The 13,198-nt window shown below is 30.6% G+C and overlaps 1 protein-coding gene across 1 annotated transcript; it reads right to left on the reverse strand.

Moving 5' to 3' along the window:
* Positions 1 to 3,714: 3,714 nt before the first annotated feature.
* Positions 3,715 to 9,202, reverse strand: LOC125492591 (probable 3-beta-hydroxysteroid-Delta(8),Delta(7)-isomerase). Its single transcript, XM_048635233.2, has 4 exons — positions 8,915 to 9,202; positions 5,685 to 5,831; positions 5,235 to 5,343; positions 3,715 to 4,106 (listed from the first exon to the last, which is right to left on the reverse strand). Exons 1-4 carry the CDS (start codon positions 9,060 to 9,062, stop codon positions 3,851 to 3,853), a joined length of 660 nt encoding a protein of 219 aa, XP_048491190.1. The 5' UTR covers positions 9,063 to 9,202; the 3' UTR covers positions 3,715 to 3,850.
* Between the last annotated feature and the right edge of the window lie 3,996 nt (positions 9,203 to 13,198).

A 13,198-nucleotide genomic window follows, 5' to 3' on the forward strand; every position in this document is an offset into this window, starting at 1 on the left:
CTTTCAAAATATCAAATGTGTATAATTTTACTAAATAGTAAATAAAGATATAATAGTAAAAATTGACATTGGCAAGCGTGAAAACCCAATTGCTGCAGTAGAAAAAGAACGGAGGAAGTATAATATAGTCAGAAGCAATTATATCATCATAAGTAAAGCCAACAACACCTTAGGAGGAAGATTGGAATTCCAGATTTTCTTCCACACTTCCGATACAATAGAATCGCCAACAATTGTATGGGAATTCTTAAAAAAATTAATAAAGTGATGGTCTTATTTAGTAGAACATACCAATTTTGGTGTAGCCCCATAGAAAGCCATCATCTAAGGGTTGAGATGGTAAAGGTTAAGGATCTCAACCGCCTCAACAGGGAGAAAATTTGCACGAACTTGGTTTTCATCCCAGTAACCAGTGGGGGGGGGGGTCAATCGTCTCAGAAACTCTCTCTACATTACATCTTCATTTTTTCCTCGAAATGGCCTTAAAGTATTAGACTTCCCATTATCTTTCTGATATAGGAGTACTATTAGGCAATTTTTACCAATGACTGAGAAATGGCTACATAAAATTGGCCATGACTGAGAACTGGTCTCGGAAGATACAAACCCACCATGCGATAGGGATTGTCCTTGACTTTTGACACACGACCAACTAAAATTGCCTTTTTTGAAACTCAGAGGAAATTTGTTCCATCTGACGGAATGAGTACCATACGGGGTATAAATACCTTATTCCACGTTGCTACCTAAAATGACCACAATTTCGATGATATATTGTATCATACTTTATTCCCCATTTCATCTGGTGGAATGAGTATCATACAGGGTTTCCCCACTCTACTTTTTTCCTAAATACCTTATTCCCCGTTGCTACTTGAAATGATCACAATTTCGATGATATATTGTATCATACCTTATTTCCCATTCCATCTGACGGAATGAGTATAATACAGGGTTTCTCAATTTACTTTTCACCTCCCAAAGACTACCTCAAGTGACTTCAATGGTCCACAATTAACCCTTATTCATTAATTTCTTCCTAAAACCAATTTTCGAATATATTAACGAACTAAAGTTTTAATATTCATTAAGACTAATTTAGAAAATGTAAACAAATATAAATACGCACTACTTGTATAATATATGTGTGTTTTATAGGTTCTTTATAAGATGTACATTTCAATATTATCTTCTACATCAAAGAAAAAAAAACCAAAACAAAGTTAAATAATTAACAACTTTTCCAATTCAATAACTTTATTTGATCTTTTCAAAACAGTTTCACTCTATTATAAACCAATTAAACTTGAATACTTATAAATCCCCCTTTTTTTTTACATATAAGCTTGACAATTAACTCATCTTGTTGATTCACCTTCTAAATTAGTGTCGCAATGCTCATTAGAATATCTCTCTTTCCAGTCTAATATCGTCCACACGATTTATGGTTTAAAAATTGTAACATTCTTTTATATATAAATATAAGATAATTATTTTACTTGTAGTTCCCTAAAATGACCACAATTTTGATGATATATTTTATCTTACATCATTCCCCATTTCATCTAACTGAATGAGTATTATACAATATTAATTATATAAGAAAATCATGGCGCTGCTTAACTTTAATGATGAATAAGTGAGAAATATCTATTTTAGCAAGGAAACTATATTTAATCATGCATATAAGAAATAATTATTGATATCCTATAATGTCAACTACTTCATGATTCACTCATACTTTCATATATAATTTGAGTTTAGGATGTTAAATTTATGAACAGTTATATTAGTTTTTTTTTTGCAAGAATAATTAGTTAAAGAATATTGGATTATATTGAAGAAAAATAATTACTATTCTTAGTTTCTTAATACACGCAACATATTTCTTTTTGGGATATTTCATAAAACTTGCAAAATAATTCGCAAACTATTATAAAAATTAAAGAAAGCTTTATTTTATAATTTAAGCACATGTGTCATGTTTTCACTCTCTCTCCTACTCTTTTATTTTATAATTTTTATAGAATGGGCCAAATTCAAAGTGTGTGAATTTTCTTTAAAAATGATATTAGTATCAAGCGTAAGTTCATAAGTGTATGTACTTATATCGTTTGTTTCATTTGAATGTAAGAATGTGGGAAAATATTTGAGTGACCCTAGTCCCTAAGCCTAAGGTTGTCAACCTTCTTAGTCGCAATAATAGAATATATATTAATATATATCCAATAAATTGGAGGAGAATTGCCATAGATTAATGTTTTAATGTACTCTTGACCTTAACTTTTTAGTAGTGAGAAGAATATCCATTTTTATCTTTAAACAACTTATCTTGTCTGACATTTTCTTAATTCTCCCTTAAGTTGTCTGAAAAACACTTAATTATTATATCTAAATTTGTTTAATCTTATCTAAATTTTCCAAACTTATATTATCATAGTTATGTAAAATTAGTTAAAGTAGACAGATGCTTATATATTGGTTTTCATTTTTTTTACCTAATTCAATTTCTTGAACATATATATAGATGAACTCTTATTTTACCTCTCTCACTTTAACTTTGTTTTTTTAAAAAAAATACTTTTAGTATGTATTGGTCATGGATATGATTTTTTTATGATTATCATATTAGCTTACCTAAACCACTTTGGGACTAAAAATTGAATATTTGAGTTGTTATTGTTTTTGTTATATATAATCTCTAGTCATAATCATGGTGTGTTATATTTTTTTCAACAAAATCATCTTTTTATTTCTTGTTTGGTAATAAAATAAACTTGCATTACTATTATTATTACATTTGCATATTTTCTTGAAGGGGCTAGCATCTCATGATAATGTGTGTATTCATTACCAAAAGTGAATAATATTAAAAAAAAACTTATTAGACCAATGTACCCATTGGCTTGAAATTAGGTAATTTTTAAATTAATTATATTATATAAGTTTGATAGTGTGATGAAAAACTTAAAGTTGTTATACCAACGCACCCATTGGCTTGTACTTAGCTAATATTTGTTTTATATTTGAAATTTCATATTTTGACTTTTTGAGTATCTTGTATTAGTGAAAAACTTAAAGTTGTTTATATCAATTCATCTTTTTCATTGTATATTTTCTCTCTCCTCTAAATTGGTATTTAGCTTGAAAATAATTCCATAACTGGTTTTTGTGAAAATAATAAGAATAACCGCTAAGATAATATATGATTTTCGTTTAAAAAAAAAGATAATATTTGATTTGTTTCCTTAATTGATAATTGGTTGATTGATTCCTTTAGTTATTGTAGTTGTATTATTTCCTTCATTGTTACACAATCGGAGGAATTAATTGATTATTGTTAAAATTATTTTTAGCAATGCCACGTGGCATAAGCAAGCATTAGGTCGAAAAGTTGAGGGTGAAGGAGAACAGAGGAAGGTTGAGGTCTTGCCACGTAGGCTAATTTTTTCTTGCTTTAATATTATATATGATGAACCTAGCCAACCAATATTATAAAACAAATAAAGCAACTATAAAAAAGTCTTATACAATAATTTCTATCTCAGTTGAGGACCTTCAACTAAGGCTATGTTTAGTTCACCTGAAATTTTCTGATCTGAACTTATCTGATCTGATCTGAACTTATTTTTTCTAATCTGATTACAAGATCTTATCTTTTAGATTTTTCTCCATATATAAAAAAAATATAGTAATGTGGGGTCTTATTTGATTCGTCTTAATGAGTACTTTAATTATATTCAATTATTATAATTTGCAAGTCTTGACTCTTGAGTACAATCAAAGAAAAGATCACTTGCAACAAAAACACGTACGAGTTACGACATAACAATAGAAATAACAATAGACTTCACTGGACTTTTCTCTTGATTGTACCCTCAGCTTCACAAATCTTTTTCCAAGATCTTGTAATTATGATCAATGGTATTAAAGCCCATGGGAAATTAGCTCCAACGAAGTATGCATAGAAGTAGAGTGGACTTGCGGAATATTGTTTGCCTTCTATGAATGGAATCGTGAGAAATATAACAACACCATACAACTCCCCTAGACTTGTGACCAATTGGAGAACATTTTTATAGCACTTGTCAGTTGCTACGGCATACCTGAAAAAGTTGTACAATATGAGAAATCTTGTTATGCTTAATGTCGTAAAATTTATTAGCCAAAAAAATATATTCCCTCGTCTCAAAATATAACTTGGTATTAATTTAGGTACTAATCTAGTTTGGTTTGATTATTGCAATCAAACCCGTGTTGGAGGTAGAAATTCCCCAACTAAAATCCTTGAAAATGAGGATTTTCTTATCTTTTCTTCACTCTTGACTCATATGTGATTTCGTGCTAAATCATTCTATAAGCAATGAGAGAATGATATATATACTCTCTAGACTCTAATCATACCATAAGAATGAAATAATTATGTACTCCCTCCGTTTCTTAAAGATCTTCCCTCTTTCCGTTTAAAGGTGTTTCCAAAAGATCTTCCCTCTTTTGTTTTATTTCTTATTTGGCAAAACAAATTTCCCTATTTACCCTCTCATGTCACTATCATATGGTCCACCATTACATTATTAATTCAATTTTACTCTCTTTCTCTTTCCTACTTTAACCCCTTTTTATTTGTTTATTTATCTTAACCCCTTTCTCTCTCCTACTTTACTCACACCATGCCCCACACAACTTGATTTTCCTTGGTATCTGTAGGAACAGTAAGTGGGAAGATCTTTAGGAAACGGAGGGAGTATGTAGAATTGTAGATGTAGCAATGGGAGAACTCCTTTTGCTATTAGCACTAAAGTGTAACTAGATTATTTCACACACTATTTTTAAATTACCTATCTTCGTTAAACATGCACACATTTAAATTATTTTTGTACAATTGAATTGGGAATATTTACTACACATGTAGTTGTGAATGTGGGTCAATTTTCAGTGTAATATCCTTCTAGAAAACAAATAAGTAATAAATTCTAGGAAACTAATGTCATTTAAGTTTTCAACCGCTACCTCCGTCAGTTCAAAAAATTGTTCAAAAAGCGTCCAAAAGGTTATTAAATAAAAAATTGTTCCCAAAAAACACATAAAAGCGACTATATTATATAATAGAATTATAAAAATGACAGTTCTAGACTTACATGCTATTAAGCAGTTAATTATTCTCATCATTAATAACCAAAAAATAATAGGCCAACAATAGAAGAAGATAACGTGCTAAATTGTTAATCACTTACGCTGCTAAAAGGTTCGCTGGACCTAATATAAAGATTGAAAGTCCTTCAAGAGCTATCGTTGTGGAATCATAAGAGAGATATCTAGAATCACTTTTACTGTATTCTTTCCCTGTATAAGCAAATAATTTAAGCTATATTAAAACACACATAAACAGTCAATAGAGACATGAGGGTTAAGGTTGGTCTAGTGGTTGCTAAACTCGCCTCCCATCCTTACGATAGCTGACAATCGATAAGGGCCGGTTCTCGCCCTTTGCAAAGTGAATCCCTCCCCCTAACTCATCAATTTCAAAATGATGTTGTGAAATGAAGTGACAACATCACGTATCTTTGCTTTTTATTCAAGCAGGTGTTAATTAATTAAAAAACCTACCAAGTTAAATTAACAATATTATGGCCTAAAACATCCATTAGCAAAAAAAAAATGTAAAAATAGTTAAAGGGGCATACAAATTTCAGCAAAGATGTTTCCAGTCTTGTCCTTGTAGAAATAAGGTCTGAAGACCAAGTATAACTCAAGGGTCAAATGCATCAGACCATTGAATGTCAACCAACCTATGACCAACTTCTCCACTTTACTTGCCTTTGAATATAACCCTGTGTCACAAACATAAACTACAAAAATTATTAAAAGAGACGGTCTAATTTTTATATATAAATAGACCTAGTTACTAAATGGATTAAACTAGTCAACGGAAAAAATTAATTTAATCATTGGGCTAATTCTCTTTTTAAAATTGGGTTTATCATTGCCTAATTTTAATTTTAAAGTACGCGGTCTCTTACAATACAAACTCCATAAACTTTTTGACTAAAAATGGTACTAATACAAAAAAAATCATTGAAATTAAGAAATATAATACATTTTATATTAATCTCAAATCACAAGTTGTTAATTACTCACTCCGTCCCATTTTATAGTTCTCATTTCATTTTCAGCACGGGAATGAGAAGGAAATACTTATTATTATGTATTTGCATTGGGAGTTATGTTTATTGAAATTATTGTAATAAAAAAATGAAAAAGAATTAGAAAATTAAATGGGTGGGCATGTGAAAAGAGGAGAGAGAAAGTAAAAAAAAAATTTATACCTAACCAATGAGATTGAATGAACGTGAAATGAGTTTGTCAAAAATCCATGTGAAAAGGTGGAAAGAGAGTAAAAAGTAATGTTTAAAAATGAAAATAAGAGAAATGGAAACAACATTTTAAAACACTCGAAATGGAATACAACAACTATACAATGAGACGGAGGGAGTATATAGAGTAGTATTGATTATTTATCTCTATTATATAAGGGAAGGGGGGAGCAACGGTGTCCTCTTTTGAAATGCCTATTTCCCCCCCTTTCCTTTCTAAATTACAAAAGGAATGTCAAAATCAAAATCGACACTCAAAGAAAACCACCGAAAATTAATCTACAACACTCACTTACAAATCACTTGAAAGAAGAAACTTTACAAATCACTCATATAATTAAGAAAATCACGTTATAAAAATCACGCAAATCACTCAAATAATCAAAATTTTTTATTAAAACTTAAAATTAACATACAAACTAAAACTAATAACCTAGAACGTCAATACATACAAAAACATTTTCAAAAATTTACTTACAAATCACTATCTCAAGAACCATTCACAATTAATGGCGGGTCATGATAAAAATAGAGGTGTATTTGTAGTAAAATCAGAATTTAGAAGTTGGACAAGGGAAAAAATTATTTACATTTTTATAGTGTTTGGAATTTAGAAGTTAGTATTGTACTTAATTCAAAAATCATCTAAAAAATTATAATATTATAGAAATCATAAATAAATTCAATAAAATTTCTATTTTGTTCATAGAATTTAACTTTGAAAAGGTAAAAAAAAAAAAGACAAAAATAAATTTCTATTTTGTTCACAGAAACTAAACCAATCAAATTTTGCAACTAAAAACAATTATACTTCATATGTCTAATGTTCAAATTTTGACTCTTATGCCGAAGAAAATTGAGTTTCTGTTTTGAAAAAAAATCTAGTTACAATTATTCAAACTAATAGAATATAATAATATTATGTGGCAGATTATGTAAACTCTCCTGATCGGAGTCAATGCCATCGATCATATATTTATACTCCTTTTGTCTTTGAATAAACTTTCCATTTTCCAATACACGTTTGACAATGCACATTTGTATCGTTAATATTTAATTACATATTAGTAAAAATTATCAAAGTTTAATTTTCCTATGTACATAATGAGACGAATAAAACAAGACACCACATAACTATGTTTTATCTTATATACTAAAAAAAAATGAAAGATTTTCTTTACTTAGTTTGTTAATAGTACCAAAATTAGGAATGCAAAGTCTATTTAGGGCGAAGGGAGTAATTACAAACTAATAATAATCCTAAATGTGTTACAAGACCTATTGAGAATATATATATATTTTTCAAGGGAAATTTCCTCAGGTACCCCTGAGGTTTGGCGTGATACTCAAAATACCCCCCCACATTTGGGGAATTCCCCAGATATCCCCGAGATTTGTGTTTGGACTCAAGATACCCCTTACTATTGACGGAACCCTAACGCCATTAGGTTTTCCCCTCCTTTCTCCCCAATTTTTCTCTCATCTCCTCCCCCCACACACTGCCTCCCCCACTTCGACGCCAATGACCCTACCCATTCCATTCCCCATTCTCGATTCCCTTACCCTCGACATTGGCGTCGGCCAGAACAGCTGAACAACAGCCTAAGGTGGTTTCGAGGGCGGGTTTAAGGGTTTGGGGGCGGCGTATCTGGGTGGGGAAGGGGGTCGACTCACGATGGGAGACAAGGAAGGGGACGAGGTCATTTCCGATATGGGGAAAGGGGGAAGGGGTGTCGGGGTGGGGGGAATCGAAAATGGGGAAAGGGAGGGCTATGGTGGGTTATCGAGGGTAGGGGAAAGGGAGGGGGTGGGGTCGCCGAGGTGCTACTGCTCTGGCTGGTGAAGGGAGGGAGGAGGGTCGCCGGCGTCGGAGTGGGTGGTGATCGTCGGCTGTTGGCCATCGTCTGGGAGAGGAGTGGTGGTAGTGGGTGGGGAATGGGAGGAGAGAGAAAATTGGGGAGAGAGAGAGAGAGAAAACCTAACAACATTAGGATTCCGTACACAATAAGGATATCTTGAGCCCAAATATAAACCTTTGTAGTATATAAAGAATTGCTCAAATGTGGGGATAATTTGAAAATTACGCCAAACTTCACGAGTACTTGAAAATTTTTTTTTTAAAAAAATATATATCCAAATACTATTCTATTCTATCACAGACAGTATGTAAACAACACTACACTATACTGCTATATATAGAAAGAAGTATATCATGTTTGACTTCTACCCACGGTTAATTAGCTCGTTAATTTTGATCTTATGATGAATTAATAGGTTACGTTATGATAAATTTTTGATTCTAACACCTAATTTAAGGCTATATCATTTCAACTTACAAATAATATTCAGTAAACTTTAGTTTTAAATAGTAAAAACTAAGTCAACTCTATCAAAACTTTAGTTTTAATCAGTAAAAAGATCGTATGTTTAGTGAAGAGTTGAAACTTGAAAACAAAGCAAATTAATCCAACAACAAATGAATTAGTATCATTTTCAAGTATCATACGATTAAATAAATATAAGTAAAAAGAAAGAGTTACCAGAGAGAATCCATGTGAGAGTGAAAACAAGGATTGAAGCAGCAGCAAAATAAGTCAAGATGGTTAGTGGAGAGAGAAAATTAGGGGTAAAATCTGGTAAATAAAGATCTTTCGGAAAATAGGGATGAATATTTATATGACCCTCCATTTTTGTGATCTTACCCAGATACTTTTGGATCTTCTCTCTTTATTTATTTTTTTTCTTTCTTTGGCAAAATTACACAGAAAACAAGAGAGGGAGAAAAGAGAAAGAGAGAGAAGTTGACAGCTGATTCAGTATTTTCTTTTGGCTCACAACATTACTATAATAAGGTATTCTTCAGGGAGGGCAACTCCCAAGTCTGCATTTATCATGTGTAGTGATGTCATGAACTCATGATTGGCTAGTTCATTTTAATTTATTCTCATTTATTTGAATTTATCTCAACTTATTGCACTTCATTAGTTTTTATTCGAGTTAATCATGGTTGGGCCGAGCTAAGCTACGGGCCGAAATTCTTGCGCCATTACTCGCAAATTTTAGTCTGGGTCAAACGGGTTTTTTGGATCATTTTCAGATTGTGTCAAAATTCAGACTAATTTTGCATGTTTAAGTTGTTCTTGATGCCGGTTTTTTTGCCCAAAAATCGGGTTGGGCTTGAGCCATTGGCAAAAAAAGGTGTGTCCAAAACCCGCCTATTTTTAGGCCGGACCTATGTTGATCACCTCTAGTTTTTATTAGACTTTATCTAAACTTATTAAACCTTATTTTGTGAGTGTCATAACTTATTTTTGCTTATTTTTTGTGAATTGAACTTATCCGAACTTATTAGATCTAATATGAATTCATCTGAACTTATTTTTCTAATGAGTATTGAAATTTAGTAAACTAAACTTGCTTAATGTCATTTGTACTTTGATAATTTAGGAGGTTTAAGCGGAATGAAAAATATCCAAAGTCTAATTCGATCAATCTAATCTAAATTTGTCAAATTAGATTGATTTAAAAAAAAAAAGTTCAACTTCTCTTTTTGAACATCAAATATTCGAGTTTAAAAGTTTTGGATGGATCCGGACTCAACCAATAATTCCTAAATTGAAATTTTACAAATGGTAATTTTGCATTTCAAGTATGAAGTAACAATAAATAATTAGCTTGAAACAATATGGACCGTCATGAAGTCCGTTATTGAGAGAAAAAAGAAGTTGACTTGTGAGAATTATTAGACAGCTGAAGTTTGCAATTATTGGTTGCTCTAATTTAATATATTGGTTTGATATAGTTACAAGTAATTTTCATGTGTTTCACATAAAACTTATGATAAGGTGAATCTTCAAGACAATTTCTAAGTCTAGGTTGTCAACTGTTTAAATTCTAGCACATCCATTATGTGTGTATTGATGTCAATATGTCATTATGTCATTTATGTGTATCAAATTAATTAGTCCAAAATTGGATAAGATGGAACTGAATAGAATATTAAATTTGCACTTACTTTAATTTCAAGAAATTATTGAATAAATTATTAGAAGGCATAAACATGAGGGGAATCATCAGATAGATGTTCTGATGATTCTTCAAGATGCTCTTGATTATAATTAATGAAAATCCGCCATACATAAATATATATATTGACAATATTAAAATAAAAGGTCTATTTTCAACATAAAATAAGACAAATTCAAGTTTAAATTCTCATAATAAGCCTATTTTATCTCAATCTAACCCACTACTACCCCAGATATTTCGCATCAATCTAGTCGTCCATTTTCTTCACTTTTAGTCATTTTCTTTTGAATCTCGAGCTATGAGAGACAAGTTAAAACAAGAACATAAAAATCTTATCGAATGGCAGGATTAACCTAGTCATTATTATATATATGGATTAAAGCATGTGATTGCAAAATGGATAAAACTGACACTAAATAGACTAAACTAGTCACTACTGAAAAAGATGATCCGTTCACTTTTTAGTATTAGGTTTGGGTCGTTGCCTAATTTGAAATTAAAAATAGGTCGTTTTTTACAAGACCAATTGATAAATATTTGAAAGTGATGATGAATGTCATTATTTACTTAAATACTTTAGAAGTTCACCCTCAAATCTCAATTAAATGCAGCATAGGAGTACTATTATTTAGGATGTCTTATATGCACACATGGTGAAAGTAAATAAAAAGTTAAATTGTGTAATTACATCTAATAACCTCATCTAAGATGTGAGAAAATTAGTTAACAAAGTTCTCGTAAAGAAAGATATGTTAATTTAGATGATCAACTTTTTTTTGAAAGAGAAATTTCATTAATTGAAGGCCAAACGACATGTACAATATGTATTAAAGAAAAACAAAAACCAATCATACAGGGTTACCTCAAATTCATCTTCCAATAAACTATAATGAACCAGATCGAGCAATACAGCACACCCCCTTGTATTTGCTGAATCAAGCAGCTATTTGTGAGGAAGTCTATCATAATGACATAGTTTGGGAACATTCATGATCTAGCCATGTTGACCGCATCCGAGATTCCAATACCTTCATGTTTAGTGTCGAACTTCAAACAATGAGAACAATTTCTCCTACCTGAAGACAAAAGAACCATACTCATAACTCTCATAGAGGAGAAGGAGATCTCCAAAACATAGACTAAAAGCCCTATAATAGGGTTTGAGAAAATCTCATAAAGAGAGACTATTTTATTTAACAAAACAAGAAATAAATGAACTAAAAACTGAAAATAAAAGGGAAAAAGAGGCTTACCATGGATGAAATCATCCATGGCAGCCCCTAATTGGTGAAAAAAGGTAGGAGAGGCTAGGGTTTGAGATAGGATAGAACGAGAGAGGATGGCGGCTAGGGTTTTTTTAATAAAATACTCCATCCGTTTCATTTTAATCTACACACTTACACTTTTCGCGCATGTCAATGCAAAACTTTGACGACGTATATATTTAATTTTGTATTTGTAAAAATTGTAAAAAGTACATATTAATAAAATACATGCATGTTATAATGAATCTAACAAGATCTCACATGACTATATTTTCATCTGCGTATAAATCACAATTGATGGTCAAAGTAAAATTTGTGAATAATGTAAAATATCAAAGTGTAATAATTAAAATGAAACGGAGGAAATACTAATTTAGATGAACAACTACCGTGAGATTTTATACAATTATTGCTTTTCTTAATCAGTAAAGGTGAATTTAATTATTTTTTATTCGAGAAAATACACGTAATTTAAGGTGGACATCAAGTCCTCCTCTCTACCATTCTACTTCTATTCGATGAATGGGTTATGAGTAGAGATAGATTGATATAATAGAAATATATATGATATACGATGAATGATTAGCTTTGAAATAAAATAAAAGAGTGACATATAAAACCAGATAAATTTTCTATCAAGAAATTTCACACTTGATAGAAGTTAAATCTGCAAGCAAATATGAGTTCTCTCTAAAAAAAAGTAAAAGAATATGAAGAACTCTTTGGGCAATACACAAAAATAAAATAGGTACCAACTTGAGTGGATTTTCCTCTTAATTCTAGTCTCAGATTCACATTTTTTCTTCTTATCTCCCCTTTCTTTTCCTAAGTGTGCACACACGCCAAGCTAGTCATCCCATCACAGATCTATATAAAGGGATAACAATTGCCAACAAGTGGACTTTAAAGCATATATAATTATATAAAAAAAGTGGACTTTAAAGCATGCACCCTTCTTGATGTTAATCCAGCGGTAAAAATAATAATAATATGACGTGTAAGTGATGAATAAACCATTTTCGACGTTAATCAAGTGATAATAATAATAATAATAATAATAATAATAATAATAATAATAATAATAATAATAATAATAATAATAATAATAATAATATGACTTGTAAGTCATGAATAAATCTCCTTTTCTCATAAATTAATAACTTTTTGAACATTTCGAGTTCATAAAAACCAATCAAACCTTGCCTTGTAAAAACAACTTAAGTTTTCAAAAAGAATAACAAAACTTTTCTATAAAAATGATTGATTAAATCACATTTTATTTTCACTTCCAAGAGTTAATAATAAAATATTATAACCATTTGAAAACAAATTTCGAAATCCATTCAACCATTAAATCAATAAACAAGTTTACTACATAAAACCATATTTCAAAAGATCTAGCTACATAATGTACAAGTATCTCCACTTAGTCTTAATTTTGAACGATCTCCTAACCAACCAATAATAAAAAAATCTAATAAGTAACTTATCACATGAACTTAATCATGAATTTAAACATGAATAACCTAT

Source organism: Beta vulgaris, chromosome 8 (assembly GCF_026745355.1).
Source record: "Beta vulgaris subsp. vulgaris cultivar EL10 chromosome 8, EL10.2, whole genome shotgun sequence".
In the NCBI taxonomy this organism is placed as follows: Eukaryota; Viridiplantae; Streptophyta; class Magnoliopsida; order Caryophyllales; family Amaranthaceae; genus Beta; species Beta vulgaris.

Bases quoted from the DNA above. Each gene is read 5' to 3' on its own strand.
- LOC125492591 (XM_048635233.2), bottom strand. From the start codon at position 9,062: ATGGAGGGTCATATAAATATTCATCCCTATTTTCCGAAAGATCTTTAT. The intron at 5,832-8,914 runs GTAACTCTTTCT...TTTGTGACACAG, and splicing joins TCTCACATGGATTCTCTCTG to GGTTATATTCAAAGGCAAGT. The intron at 4,107-5,234 runs GTAAGTGATTAA...CAACTTTTTCAG, and splicing joins CCAGCGAACCTTTTAGCAGC to GTATGCCGTAGCAACTGACA.